The sequence below is a fragment of the Gouania willdenowi genome, chromosome 24, assembly GCF_900634775.1.
Source record: "Gouania willdenowi chromosome 24, fGouWil2.1, whole genome shotgun sequence".
NCBI lineage: Eukaryota > Metazoa > Chordata > Actinopteri > Blenniiformes > Gobiesocidae > Gouania > Gouania willdenowi.
In genome coordinates, this window is record NC_041066.1 from 24,397,813 (window position 1) to 24,412,151 (window position 14,339).

Genomic DNA, 14,339 nt, shown 5'->3' on the forward strand with positions numbered 1-14,339 from the left:
TTTTTTTGCCAAAATAAATGTCCACAATCCAATTAAAATGGCTAAAAAAGTATCAACTTAGCTCTATTTAATACAGGGGTGTCAACGTAATTTTAGTTCACAGGGCCCAATACTCAGTTTGATCTCAAAGTGGATCACAAGTTTCAGCAGGGCGAGAAAACAAGCAATTATAACGTTATTTTGCCTCATAAATATATGTAAAGTAATGGAAGTTACAGAAGAAATATCCACAATTTAAATGTTCTCAAATTTGTGACCAATTTTTATTCAATTTTGGAAAAATGTGTGAAATAATTTTAATAAAACTGCAGTATTTTGGAAAAGATCAAAATGTAAATGACTGCCATCATGTGATGAAAGCGTGGGAAAACTGTGAGCCCTGGAAAATATTGTGGATTTTCATTGAATGTATGTGGGCCAAATTTGATGCCCTAAAGGGCCGCGTTTGACCCCCGGGCCTTGGGTTTGACACCTATGATTTAAGGGACTTCTTTTAACTTTAGAACTATTCTAACTACTAGTCTTCTGACATCCTAAACTGTACTATTTGATTATTTATTATTTTATTATGTAGAGTATAAAATACACATTTACCCTCCATTTACTCATAAACTGCTCAACATCTGAATAAATCTTTTACGTCTGTGGCACCAAAGCTTTATTCTTACATCATTTGCCCTTTTTGTTGGTTGATTACTTTATTACAAATAAAAAGACGTACTGAGACTGATGTGTGTCAGCACTCACCTGTTTTCTCTCTCTCGTCTCCTCTCTCACCTTTCTCCCCTTTGAACCCTCGCTCTCCACGGGACCCTTTAAGACAAAGAGGATAATAATACATTTAAATACATCGTCTATCCCTTAGCTCTATAAAGAGTAAACCCTGGATGTGGTAAAACTTTTTCTATAAAATAAACAACACCACTGATTTGACTTATTCTGGATTAAAATATAGAATTAAAAAAAAAAAGCGTCAAATTATGTTACAAATATAAATTGGTCTGATTAAGTAAAGGAGCGATGTTCAGGGAAAACAGACAATTTTCAAAATAAAATGCCACAATGCGGCCCCCAAAGTAAAAAAAAATAAGAATACATTAAAATAATACAACGAATTACAAGACTGCAGGAAAACACAGTAAATGACAAGAAAAACACAGAATACTCCAAAACACACAAAACTATTGCAAAAACTAACAAAACAACAATAACAGTAATACACAACAAAATGACTCCAAAAAATACAAAACGACAACAAAAATACACAAAATGACCCAAAAAAATACACAAAATTACAGAAAATAACAACAAAAACACAAAAAAATTACTCTGAAAACCCACAGTACGAAGAAAACAAGCAAAACGACAACAAAAATGCATAACATGACTTCAAAAAAACATACATTTTAGAGGAAAAATACACAAAAGGATATCGGAAATGCACAAAAATAACTGATAGAATATACAAAATTACAGAAATACTAACAAAAGCATACAAAAAGACAAGAAAACACAAAAAAAGACTTTGCAAACCCACAACACTAACAAACAAGCAAGACAACAACAGAAATACACAAAACTTACTCCAAAAAATGCAAAATGACAACATAAATACACAATATGATTCCAAAAATTATACATTTTAAAGGAAAAATACACAAAAGAACTGCAGAAAAACACACAAAATGACTATAAAACCTCTTTATTGTTTCCTGTGTTAATGCTAAGATCATTTGTTCTGACCCCGCTGAGATAGAAGTTACCCACTTCTGCCCTAAAGCCTGAAAACACAAAGTATAGAGAGAAATTTCTGATTTTGAGGAACTGAAATGTTTAATTTTTAACTGAAATCTAAAATATAAATGAAAATTTAACATGTATTGTTTGAAGAAAGAGATTGTTTTTGGAATATAAAGCAATAATTGAATCTAAATGAATTTTATTGTATTTTCAGTACCAATTAATGATCATCAAAAATATCACTAAAATACATCATTTTAAGTCAAACAGTGTGAACGTTTCCTGTGGAGGAATCAGCAGAGGTTTTTATTCAATACATGAAATAAGTAAAACTAAAGTAAAACCAATGATGTCATCGTCACAAACACTAAAGTCACTTTTGCTAATAACTGGATCCTATACACCAGCGTTTTTCAAATGAGGGTACGTGTACCCCTAGGGGTATGTGATGGCACTACAGGGGGTACATGAGAGAGAGAGTAAAATTAACAAATAAAAGCATTGAAAACATGAGGTTTTATAATGTTTGTATTTAGTGAAAAATGATGATTATAATAAATATTACCAGCAACTCACAAAACGACAACAAAAACACACAAAATGACAGAAAATAGGCTGAATAATAAAAAGAACAGACAAACAACAACAAAATACACAAAATGACATTAAAAACAAAAGAGTGACAAATACAGGAAATCACTACAAATTACACAAAAATAACAGAGAAACAACAAACAACAACTTATACACACACACTGAGAGAGAATAATTCCAATACTACCAACACACAAAATATAAAGAAGAATAAAAACACAGACAACAACAAAATACACAAAATGACACAAAAAACGAACAAAATGATAAAAAAAAGATTTTTCTTTAGAACATGAACTGAAAATAAGGTCAGTGTTAGTGTGATCAGAGAGAAATGATCATAAATGAAAGAAACTATAGAAATAAATCTATTCAGGAGCCACTACATACTGTTCATTCCAATTATTTACAAAATGAGGTTCTTTAAAATGTGTGTTATCATTCATCCATTCCATAATTATGATCTATAGTTGTTTTTACACCGAACTTCTGAGCAAAATAGTCGGACAAAGAGGTTATTGGATTGAAAAGTAAGAGAAATAAAGTTTAGAACCCACAACCATATAATATATAACACACAGACATTAAGTTTAAAATAGTGTGTGAGAAATGAAAAATAACAGACACACAATGTTGAAAATAGCCTAAACCTCAGTTTTAAACCCTGACTTTACCTCACACCCACTTCCTCTCCTTTGTCTATTTCTGGGAAAATCCCTTTAAAGCTGTGAACCCTGTAATTGTGCCGTGACATGGGGCACAAATATAAAAAAATGAAAGGCCAACACCTTCATATCCTGAGTGTTACCGCGCGCACACGCACGCACACACGCGCACACACAGGCACACACACACACACACACACAGTGGATCATAACGGACAATTTAATCCAACTAAAAAATGGCTAAATCAGTTTTTAATTGAACACCTACATCAGATTAGCAGCTAGGATACATGTAGGGCTGGTTTTATTGACATTTCAAAATAAAGTGTATTCCAAACTCTAAGTAATGATGAAGCAGGAGTCATTTGTGGCTTATTCTTGGCCGTGAGCTTTAAAAAAAACCACACGTCTGTTTTTGCCATGAGGCTGTGAGTTGGTGTTCCTCCACCTTTATTTAATTTCACTCCTTTTTCACACGTCTGACCACGGACGATAATCTCAGTCCCACCTTTAATGTGTGTGTGGTTCTGTTTTTGTGATATTCTGTAGAAAATAAAGGTTTAAATGTGTTTTTAAGCTTAATAAAGTCATTAGGCAGCTTTAAAGAGTTCCTATTGTTTTAACAAATGTGGCTTAAAATCTTTGAAATATTCTTATTAGTAGATCTATGTCTAACAAAATACATTATTTAACCATATTTGTTTTAATAACTTTTTAAAATGGGATTACTTTACAGTTTTAAAGTCTGTGTTCCACCATCTTGAAATCACATGATTGATGATGTCACAGGGCCCCACTGCCTGTAAACATCCCAGTTTTTCTATTGGAGTGAAACATTCTTATGGTAGTAGACAATGAAGCAAGGAAGAACAGCTCTCCTAAGGGAACTTTACTCTCCCTTAAACAGTGTGTTGACACGCTCTGGTGATTGAAGTTAGTGAGCAAATCACGGACAGTTGAAGACACATAATCCCTGAGAATAGAAGTTCTTTTGCGTGGTAGTCCTTCAACAGTCGCTAACTCCAGGAGAGCTCTTCTTCTCTGCTTCATTGTCTCCTATGAAATCACAGAGGTGGAATTGTCCCCCCCTACGGTCACACATTTTTTCGGGTCACAACTGTTTTTATTCTCTTTATGTAAACAAGAGATTTACATCGACATTTTTAACTTTTCCTGATTTTTTAAAGCAACAGCAGCACAAAAAAATATGCTAAATGATCTAAATTCTACTAAATAATCTATAAATCAGGCTGAATGTTTCACTCCAATAGAAAACAATGGGATGTTTACAGGCAGTGGGGCCGTGTGACATCATCAATCACATGATTTAAAGATGGAGGAACACAGGCTCTAAAACTGTAAAGTAGTCCTATTTTTAAAATGTAATAAAACAAATATGGTGCAAAAACATGTGTTTTATTAAACATATTTTCTAATAAGTACATTTCAAAGATTTAAGGCCACTTTTGTTAAAACAGTGGAGGATCCCTTTAAGACTCACATTCTTCTTTTCTGGGGTTAAAAAGGGTGGAGGCGGAGCTAAAGTTAGTTAATCATCTATGGTAAGAAATGCACATATAGCAGCACATTATAGTCTGACATAACAACCAAAGAATCCACCACTTTCACCTAAAATCACCCATTTATAGAAAGTTTCGCTGAACTTCCTGCTGCTGTTTATTTAAGCTTCTCTGAGATCCTTCACTGGTTTGTTAAACCCACAGAAACACACGGTTGGAATCAGCCAAACATCTGCAGAGATCCTGGTTTTCACCATCTCTCCTTCATTTTAAAAATAAAATTACACCAATTAATTCAAATCAAAATGTAAAAAATCTGGTTTGTGGCACTACTAATACATTGCATTGATAATTTCACTTTTTCTATGTGGAAAGGTGTCGGTAAATATGCAAATAAGTCAGAAAGATGAGTCCAAGGATCTGCTGTTGTAGAACGTCGCCTATGCCACTGTTTCTCAAATGGGGGTACATGAAAATTAACAAATGAAAGCATTAAAAATATGGGGTTTAAAGTGTTTATTTTTATCTAACCCTAACCCTAACCCTCCTATGCATCCATGGCAGAGTGATGCTCTGAGAAAATACCCAGCATTCAATGCTGTTCTGGCACCGTGCATTACATTTAATCTGATTTGTCAGCCATGATGTGATGCATTCAACTGTTGTCTGGTTATTTCATTTATTTGTAGTTTCACAACGTCCATTGATCATTTTAAAACAAAAAATTGTAACAAATGACTTGTTTTAAAATGTACAGAAGTACAATACATGACTGATTTAGAAATACTCAAAAAAGTACAAGTACCCATAAAAGCAGTAAAAGAGTAACGTACATGTAATTTGTTGCTTTCACATCTGGCATCCACATAAAATGATGTTCCTTGGGGTTTTTCATGCACTGGCAGTGAATTAACTGTATATTTATGTATTTATTTGAAAGCATGCACACACCCACACCTTCTTTTAAACATAATGAACACTTAACAGCCTCACGTCCATGTTTCTGAGTGTGATCACGTTTACATGCTCATAATATCAGGCCATGGCTCGGATTCAAACACACAACGTTCGGTTCCAGATGAAACGCAGCACAGAGCTGATCTCTGCTGCAACTCAAGTGTTCTTTGGACGCCGTAAGCAAGAAAAAACAGCTGGCCCCGCCCATCAACGACTAACACATCCATCTTCATCAAACCTGCAGCGAAGCCGAAGTGGAGTGTGATCCAGAGTGTTGACCCCTAACTGTTCATTCCCAGAGACTAACACACCAGTCCAAGGTTATAAAGCTGCTCTGGGACGCCACGCTGCTGCACACGTCAGCCAAAATGGCTCTGATTGGCTGTGTGGCACACGCACATGCGCAAACACACACACACACACACACACACACAACACACACACACACACACACACACACACACCCACACACACACACACACAACACACACACACACACACACACACACACACACACACACACACACACACACACACACACACACACACACACACACACACACACAACGATGCCCTGTGACTCGGTGCCTTATCGTGTCGGCCACGGTGACGGCTCCTTCAGTGGAGCTGTACTTGGGTTTGTTTGTGTTGGCGATGGCGATGGTGGGGGGGTGGATTGATGGTGGACTGTGATGTAATGTTCATGTCTAAAAGTTGCTCTGAAACACTCTCAAATCAAAACAGTAGATGTCAAAGAAAACACATTGATGGTGTGTAATGGAAAGCCCTGAAAGTCTTCACATAATGAGACGCACAGCTGCAGCGAAGCACATTAAACACTCATTATGTGAACGTGGGACATTCCTCCAATAAAAGCTCTCATACATGTAGATCTTAATGTCTTTTGAGTTAAATGGTGGCTATTCTGAGCATGTACTTGGAACAAAAAGTGACTGCGTGATGGAGTTAAGATGAGAAATAGATGATATAAAAACAGCTCTCCAATACGGGACGTCGATTGTAAAGTGGCACATGCTAACAATAAACAGCATGTAGCAAACAAACCACGTTTACAAAACGTAGGGAATTTTTTTAATGCTACTTTTGACCAGATTACAGCAATATTTGTGAACATTGTGATTCTTTTTTTCTCGTCAAAATATAATGTCAATGTTAAATCTAAATGTTAAATCTTATATCTAAATGTTAAATTTATACAGTACATTTACATATAACATGTTAAATCCTAAATATTAAATCTAAATCTACATGTTCAATCTAAATATTAGAAGTAAGCGTAAATGTTAAATCTAAATCTAAATGGTGAATTTGCATATTAACTACATATTAATTTATTTAGATTTGGATTTAACATTTAGATTTAATATTTACATTACAGGTGCTGGTCATAAAATTAAACATCATGAAAAGGTTGATTTATTTCAATAATTCCATTCAAAAAGTGAAACTTCCATAATGTATACATTAATTTTCACAGACTGACATATTTCATGTGTTATTTCTTTTAATGTTGATGATTATAACTGACAACTAATGAAAACCCCAAATTGGGGTAAATCAGAAATTTGAATATTGTGGAGAGGCTTCAATATTGACGACACCTGTTGGATTGTGAAACAAAACCCATTTAAAAATGTGGAGGAGATTCACAAAGAGTGACTGTAGATGGAGTCAGAGCTTCAAGAACCACCACGATACAGACGTAGTGTAAGACATGGTTCAGATGTTCACATTCCTGGTGTCAAGACGCTGAGCTAGAGGACAGCATCAGAAGCGTCTCGTCTGGGCTAAAGACAAAAAGGACTGGACTGCTGCTGAGTGGTCCAAAGTGATGTTCTCTGATCAGGACATTTAGCATGTTCTTTGGAGATCAAGGTCCCAGAGTCTGGAGGAAAGAGGAGTGAACAGAATCCACATTGCTTGAGGTGGAGTGTAAAAGTTTCCACAGTCCAGTGTGGTTTGGGGTGCCATGTCATGTGCTGGTGTTGGTCCCTGTTGTTCCTTAGGTCCTAGGTCAACGCAGACGTCTACCAGAAAGGTTTTAGAGCACTTCATGCTTCCTGCTGCTGACCAACTTTATGGAGATGCACATTTCATTTTCCAACAGACCTAACACATGCACACGAGTGCTAAAGCTACCAGTACCTGGTTTAAGGACCATGGTATCCTGTTCTTGATTGGTCAGCAAACTGGCCTGACCTTCACCCCATAGAACATCTATGGGGTATTGTGAAGAAGAAGATGTGAGACACCAGACCCAACAATGCAGAAGAGCTGAAGGTCACTATCAGAACATAACACCTGATCAGTACCACAGACTGATCCACTCCATGCCACGCCCATTGCTACAGTAATTCAGACAAAACCAACTAAGTATTGAGTACATCTTCATACTTTTCAGTTGGACAACATTTCTATAAATCTTTTTTGTATCGGTCTTAAGTAATATTCTAATTTTCTGAGAAACTGAATTGGGGATTTTCATTAGTTGTCAGTTATAATTATCAACATTAAAAGAAATAAACCAGTGTCTGTGAAATGAATGAATATAATATACAAGTTTCACTTTTTGAATGGAATTACTGAAATAAATCAACTTTTTCATGATATTCTAATTTTATGACCAGCACCTGTATATTTAACATTTAGATTTAATATTTAACATTTAGATTTAACATTTAGATTTTGATTTAACATTTAGATTTTGATTTAACATTTAGATTTTGATTTAACATTTAGATTTTCAGCTCCAAATGGGACAGTTGGATTTTTGCCCCCTTATGATGTCATAAGGTGGAGACTCCTCCTCCTGACAATCCTGGCTCCTCCTACCCTATAAGAACATGAGCTCCTCCCTCTCAAACTACCTCACAGGTAAAACAAACATAGCGACATCAGGTTGATATTACAGTAAATATCTTTACGCTCAGTTTATAGATAATCCAGTTTATTGATAAACTAAAGAGCGCTCACAATCAGTTCCATTTTTAGTAGCCGTTATATCACCTTTATGGGATGATCTGATGTGTTTGTGACCCAATGCGACGCAGCGATTGGACAAAATAATGGACTATCGTCTTAAATGAACGATTCCTGTGGTCAGTAGTGGAGAAAGAAGACTGTTAATGATTTACTGCTGCTGTGATAAACACAAACAACAAAGCAACACCTGAAGTAGCGTGTGTGTTTACACCCACTTATGCATATGCATGAAAAAAACAGCCTGTTTTAGGAGCGTGCTGAAAGTGACTTTTCAAAGGGCTAAAACTCCAGAAAACAGGCAAGTTAACCTAAAATGCTACAGTATGTAGTTGTGGTTCTTAGAACAAATGGAGATGGGTGAAAACTAGTATAATACTGGACATTTAAACTCAAACTGGCCCCTGAACTAAAATGACTTTGACACCCCTGGTTTAAAGGCTTTGCTCAAAGGAACTCACAGAACCAACATCCTGGCACTTTCACTAACACGTCTCAGTTCTCCTACGTTTTCAGATCCAAGAGTTTTTATGCACAGGCTTGGTTCTAACCCCGAGGCCACCGGTGCCCTCATACCTGACATAGTGAACATGCTTTTGGACCGAGGGAGGAAACTGGAGTTTCAGGAGAAATGCACACACACACACACACACACGCACGTACTCAGGAGGCCAGGAGAGATTTCAGCGTTAGAGCCAGCGTTACAAGCCAGCCCTCAGATCACATTTCTTTCTGATTTCAGGAACTTGAACTCATAATTTACAAGAACTCGATGTTACCAAGTCCTCATACAGTTTAAACCCACTCTATGCACAGGCTCCAAACTATTTCAAATGTTTCCTTTGAGCTGCAAAACATGATCTTACAAGGACACTGTGAGGGAAGCTTGTTTAACAACCAACCCACAAAAAGTATCATTTTTAACACTAAATGTTGCTATTTGGGCCGTTGTTTGTAACATTTAAAGTAAATTACAACTAGCATTATGAAAGACTCAGGCGGGGGTACACCTCGGGACAGAACGCCAGTCCATCGCATCGCTAACGGAAAAAAATAATCACTCACACTTCCATTCACATCCACTACAGGAAAACTACAGACTCTAATCAACCTAAAACACAGGAAGAACATGCAAACTCCCCAGTGTGATAACCTGAGGGTCCACGTCGGGGCTTCAACCCAGGAATATAAAGACTCATTAAACACAAGACGTGACGTTAAATCATCCTTTGTGCCAAAAGATGGTAGTCAACATGAGGTTTACCATATGAGAGTGACCTGGGAGCTGTGTCTCAGATATGTTAAGGATGTACATTTGGAACGCATCATCACTAGTGTTCCAGGGGGTGTTTCAGCCTTTTTCACACTAGACACCCTCATCAAAGGTGGTCAGCTACAGGGCGATCAAGCCTAACTGTTTCCCACTCTCTCCTATCTGCAGCTTTAGGCCACCTCACACACTGTGTCTGGTCTTTTTCTCCCTAGGAAGTGACATGTGTGCTGATGCTCTGCGGACCGTGTTTATGTTCCCATCGCTGTGCTTCAATCGACTAATTTGATTGGTTGCTTCGTAAGAAGTACTGGCCAATGTGATTCTCTTGCCTCTGCTCTCTCAAACATCCTCTCTTTTCTTGGTGGATTCTCAGTGTTGTTATTTTTTTCCCAGCTATATATATTTTTCCCATATATGTGTTTATCAGTTACCTTTAGGCCCGGCAGGTCCGATGTCTCCTTTTTCTCCCTGAACGCCGTCAGCGCCGATAGAACCTTTAATTCCACGAGTGCCTTGGAGGCCCTTTTCACCAGTGAAACCTGAAACACAACAACCATCAGAGACCACAACAACAACAACATCATGAACAACAAAGTGTGTTATGTAAGCCAACAAATAACGACATCAAATGTTGAAGAGTAAAGAACATTTTACACTTGTGAATGAACGTGCACCATGTTTAATAATCAGAAATAAACCGAAGCTGCATTAAAAACCAAACATTGTGTTGCCAGGTTTAATTCCAGCAAGTTCATGTCATCTTCTTTTTGAATAATATGTTAAGGTTTTATTTTATTCAGACAACTTTTTTCAGGAAATTTACTTTGGTATCAGACATATTTCAACAGTCAACTGGCAGTCTTCCTCAGAGGCTTCTGGTGATTGCTTTGATGTGTCCATTTCTGGACGTGGCCAACTTGACAGTTCTGTTAGGCTGACCATGGTCTCTGAAGAAGAGAGTCCCAGGTGTAAATGTTCCCTCATCCCTGTTGAAGTTTACGTCAAAGCAATTTGCAGATGCCTCTGAGGAAGAGTGGCAGTTGACAGTCGAAACACGTCAGGAGTTAAAAGCAAATTTCCTGAAAAAAGTTGTCTGAATAAAATAAAACCTTAACATAGTTGCCAGGTTTGGTGGTTTTCCTGTGTTTTTAGTTTCATATTGAAGTTATCAAAGTATTTTTTTACAGCAATATTTGTGAAATTTGTGAAATTTTGTCTTGTAAAAATATAATGTCAATGTTAAATGTAAATGTTAGATTTAAATTTAAATGCTAAATATTAAATATAAATATAAATGTTGAATCTAAATCTAAATGTTAAATCTAAATATTAAATATAAATCTAAATGTTAAATCCAAATTCATAGGTAAAACTAAACATTTAGCTAATATGGAAATCCACCAGAATGAGCATATATTTTGGTAGTTCCGGTGAATTTGCAAATTAGTCAAATATTCATGACATTGAGATTTAACATTTCGATTTAACTTTTTTTTTCACAGCTGTTATCTTTGTACAGTGATGATAACTGGGTGTTTTTCAGGTGACTTTTCAGTGGATGTATGTGGAAACACTGGACACATTTTAGTTTAGTCTCACCTCTCAAACCAGTCAAACCAGGAATCCCAGGAGCACCCAGTTGCCCAGTGTCGCCCTTCTCTCCTTTTGGCCCTGGAGGTCCTGCGTAGAGAAAGGTGAAGAATCAGAGTCAGTCGGCTTCATCTTCCATTGATAGAAACTGTTGTTCAGTTTTTTTCGTCTGTCGGTCGTTATCCGTCACCTAAGAAACAACAAATTAGGAAATCAGGAAGTTTACTTCAATCTCCTGACATGTTTAAGCTGTCAGTCTTCCTCAGAGTCTTCTGTGGATCGCTTTGATGTGGAGGAGATCAAAGTAAATTTCCTGAAAAAAGTTGTGAATAAAATAAACCATAGGCCGAGTTTGATATTCTTGCCGGGTGGGGAAGAATCATTAGCATTAGCATTAGTATAGTATTAACATTGGCATTAGCTAGTATTCACATTAGCCTAGCATTAACCTAACATTGCATCAACCTAGTATTAGCTAAGCAATGACCTAGCAATAGCTTAACATCAGTAAAAAGGTGAAAAAAGGTTGAAATGGGTTGAAAAAGTTATATACAGCATAGACCGTCTCGAGATTCGCACCAACCACAATGTGTGTAACATATACAGTAATGTAAAAATTATATGTAACATAATTGATAACGTTGTTGACGACAAAAATTTGCATCGACGCGTCGTTTAATGGTGTAAAGTCATGATAAAATCAGGCCGATGGCTGCAAAAGAAAAACCAACCTAAAGTGTTAAAGTCTGGGATCATTTCACTGATAACTTATACTACACACCTGAGGTAGAACCAATATCTGTGACGTGAAACTAACACAGTAATATGTTAGAACCAAAGCAGCAGAAAACTCTCAATAACGTAGCCTTTAAAGGAAGAAAACGGTCACATGACTCGAGCGACAAAAAAATAACTCGTATTTTTAAAAGAACAACAAATTAATTCATATATATTATGTACAGTCTAAAATTATATAAAAATGATTACAAAAAGAAGACAAAATGAACTTTCTGGAGATATAATTTGTGTTGATAAAAGCATATCAGTGCTGCACTAGTTTTTTTGCGAGCGGCGTCTTACTGTCGCGCCTTCAGCGAAGTTGGATGAAATAATTTGGACGTTAGAAATGGAACAGATCTTAAAAATCATGGTGTTTGTGTTGATTTATGTATTAGTTTAACCTGGAGGCCAACTTTCCAAACCAACTTTGAGGAAAAAAAAGACATTAATGCAAGTTTTTCTTTGCTTTTCTTTTTTTTCACTGCTTGTTGGACCTCCTATTACGACAGATGCACAGACTGAACCAATTACTGTTTGAAGTGAAAACATGTGACCTTCTTTTACTCATGATACTCCGATCATTTCCAACTCCGTCCACCAGCCATTCCCTACACTTATTCATCATGTTCAGGGTTGCAAAGGTGCTGGAGACGTTCCCAGTTTACTCAGATTACTAAACTGGGCACACCCTGGACAAATTGGCATTTTGTGACATGAACGCACAAGTTTAATTCAGTAACTGTGTATGATACACAAGATGATTTCAGAAACACACAAGACAACTACACAAATACAAAAATGACTTCAAAAACATACAAAAGACAACAAGAAGTCACAAAATGACAAAGAAATACACAAAAGACTTGCAAAAATATTCAAAACAACAAAAATACACAAAATGACTCCAATAACACACAAGACAACAACAAAAATACCAAAAATGACTTTAAAATAATACAAAAACGACAACAAAAATAATTAAAATGACAGAGATATACACAATATGATTCTAAAAACAAACCAAACAACAGAATTAAACAAAATGACTCCAAAAACACACACAAAAACTACAAAAATTCTGAAAATGACATAAAATTACAGGAACTACGTAAAATGACTGTAAAATCAGACAAAACACAAAAAGGGAGATAATTACACAAAATGATCCAAAAAAAAACAGCAGAAATCTTTAAAAAAAATACTAAACATGACTTTAAACTAAATCATACAAAACAACAAAATCACAAGAAGTTCAGTTAAAGTGCACGATTTTAGAGAACAGGAGGAAACCACACGCACACACACACACACACCACACACACACACACACACACACACACACACACACACTAAAAGTGGGTCTTCCAACTCCTCGGTCTATGAACGCAGTCCAAACGTTTGTTGTGCTTGGATTACTCTAGAGAGAGCGAGTGGGAAAAAAAAATAAATAGTTGTTGAAAGGGAGCGGGATGGACGGAGGGGCTCTCCACAATGGGAACCACATGTTTAGAACAGAGACCACAACACGGCCAGTGAACGCAGCTCCAGTTCAGAACCTTCCTGGGTTTCATTCAAGTGTTTCTGATGCAGATGTGGATCTGCTTTTTGAACCCAAAGTGTTTGACACGCGCAAAAGTGTGGATTCTCCTCGTTGTGATTTGTTTAAATATGTGTATGACGTGCTCTTTTTTAGCACAGTAACAAACTTTGATTTCCTTAATGAAGGTGTATCTTATGTTAGCTAAACTGGGAAACTCAGGAAAATGTTTACCCACTGAAACATGAAGTGTGTATTGTCTAATTTGATTTAAAAACAACTTTCTAGTTCTGCTAGTTTTTTTCCTTAATGCAGGTTGGATTTACAATTTTCAGCACTTTTCCTTTTCACTCCGTTACCGTCAACCGTATCCATGGAAACAGCTTTTTAATATACATTTTTAAAAAGGCAATGAAGTACTTTAGGCGTTAGAACAGGAACCGTTGAGTTGTAGCTCAGTGTGAGATGGCTGTGATCACTGGTCCTTTTGAAGCCATTTTAACTGTGACTGTTATCCAGGGACAGATCAACAAACAGTATGTTATTAAAAATATGTAACCTGTTGCTACGACGATTGGGTACCGAAACGCGGTTCTGACGTAAACGGTAGTAACCAGACCGAATAAGAAGGAACATTTCGGTGCCCCCCGCCCACCATCGGTTGTTGATCATGACGTCAGTGC

The 14,339-nt window shown here is 36.6% G+C and overlaps 1 protein-coding gene across 1 annotated transcript in view; it reads right to left on the reverse strand.

Moving 5' to 3' along the window:
• The window catches only part of LOC114458095 (scavenger receptor class A member 5-like), a 59,175-nt gene that overhangs the window by 6,329 nt on the left and 38,507 nt on the right, over positions 1-14,339 (reverse strand). Inside the window, exons 8-10 of the mRNA XM_028440347.1 lie at positions 11,349-11,429; positions 10,181-10,288; positions 748-813 (exon numbers count right to left, since the gene is read on the reverse strand). Coding sequence (XP_028296148.1) covers positions 748-813; positions 10,181-10,288; positions 11,349-11,429 — 255 coding nt within the window. The remainder of the gene's footprint in view (positions 1-747; positions 814-10,180; positions 10,289-11,348; positions 11,430-14,339) is intronic.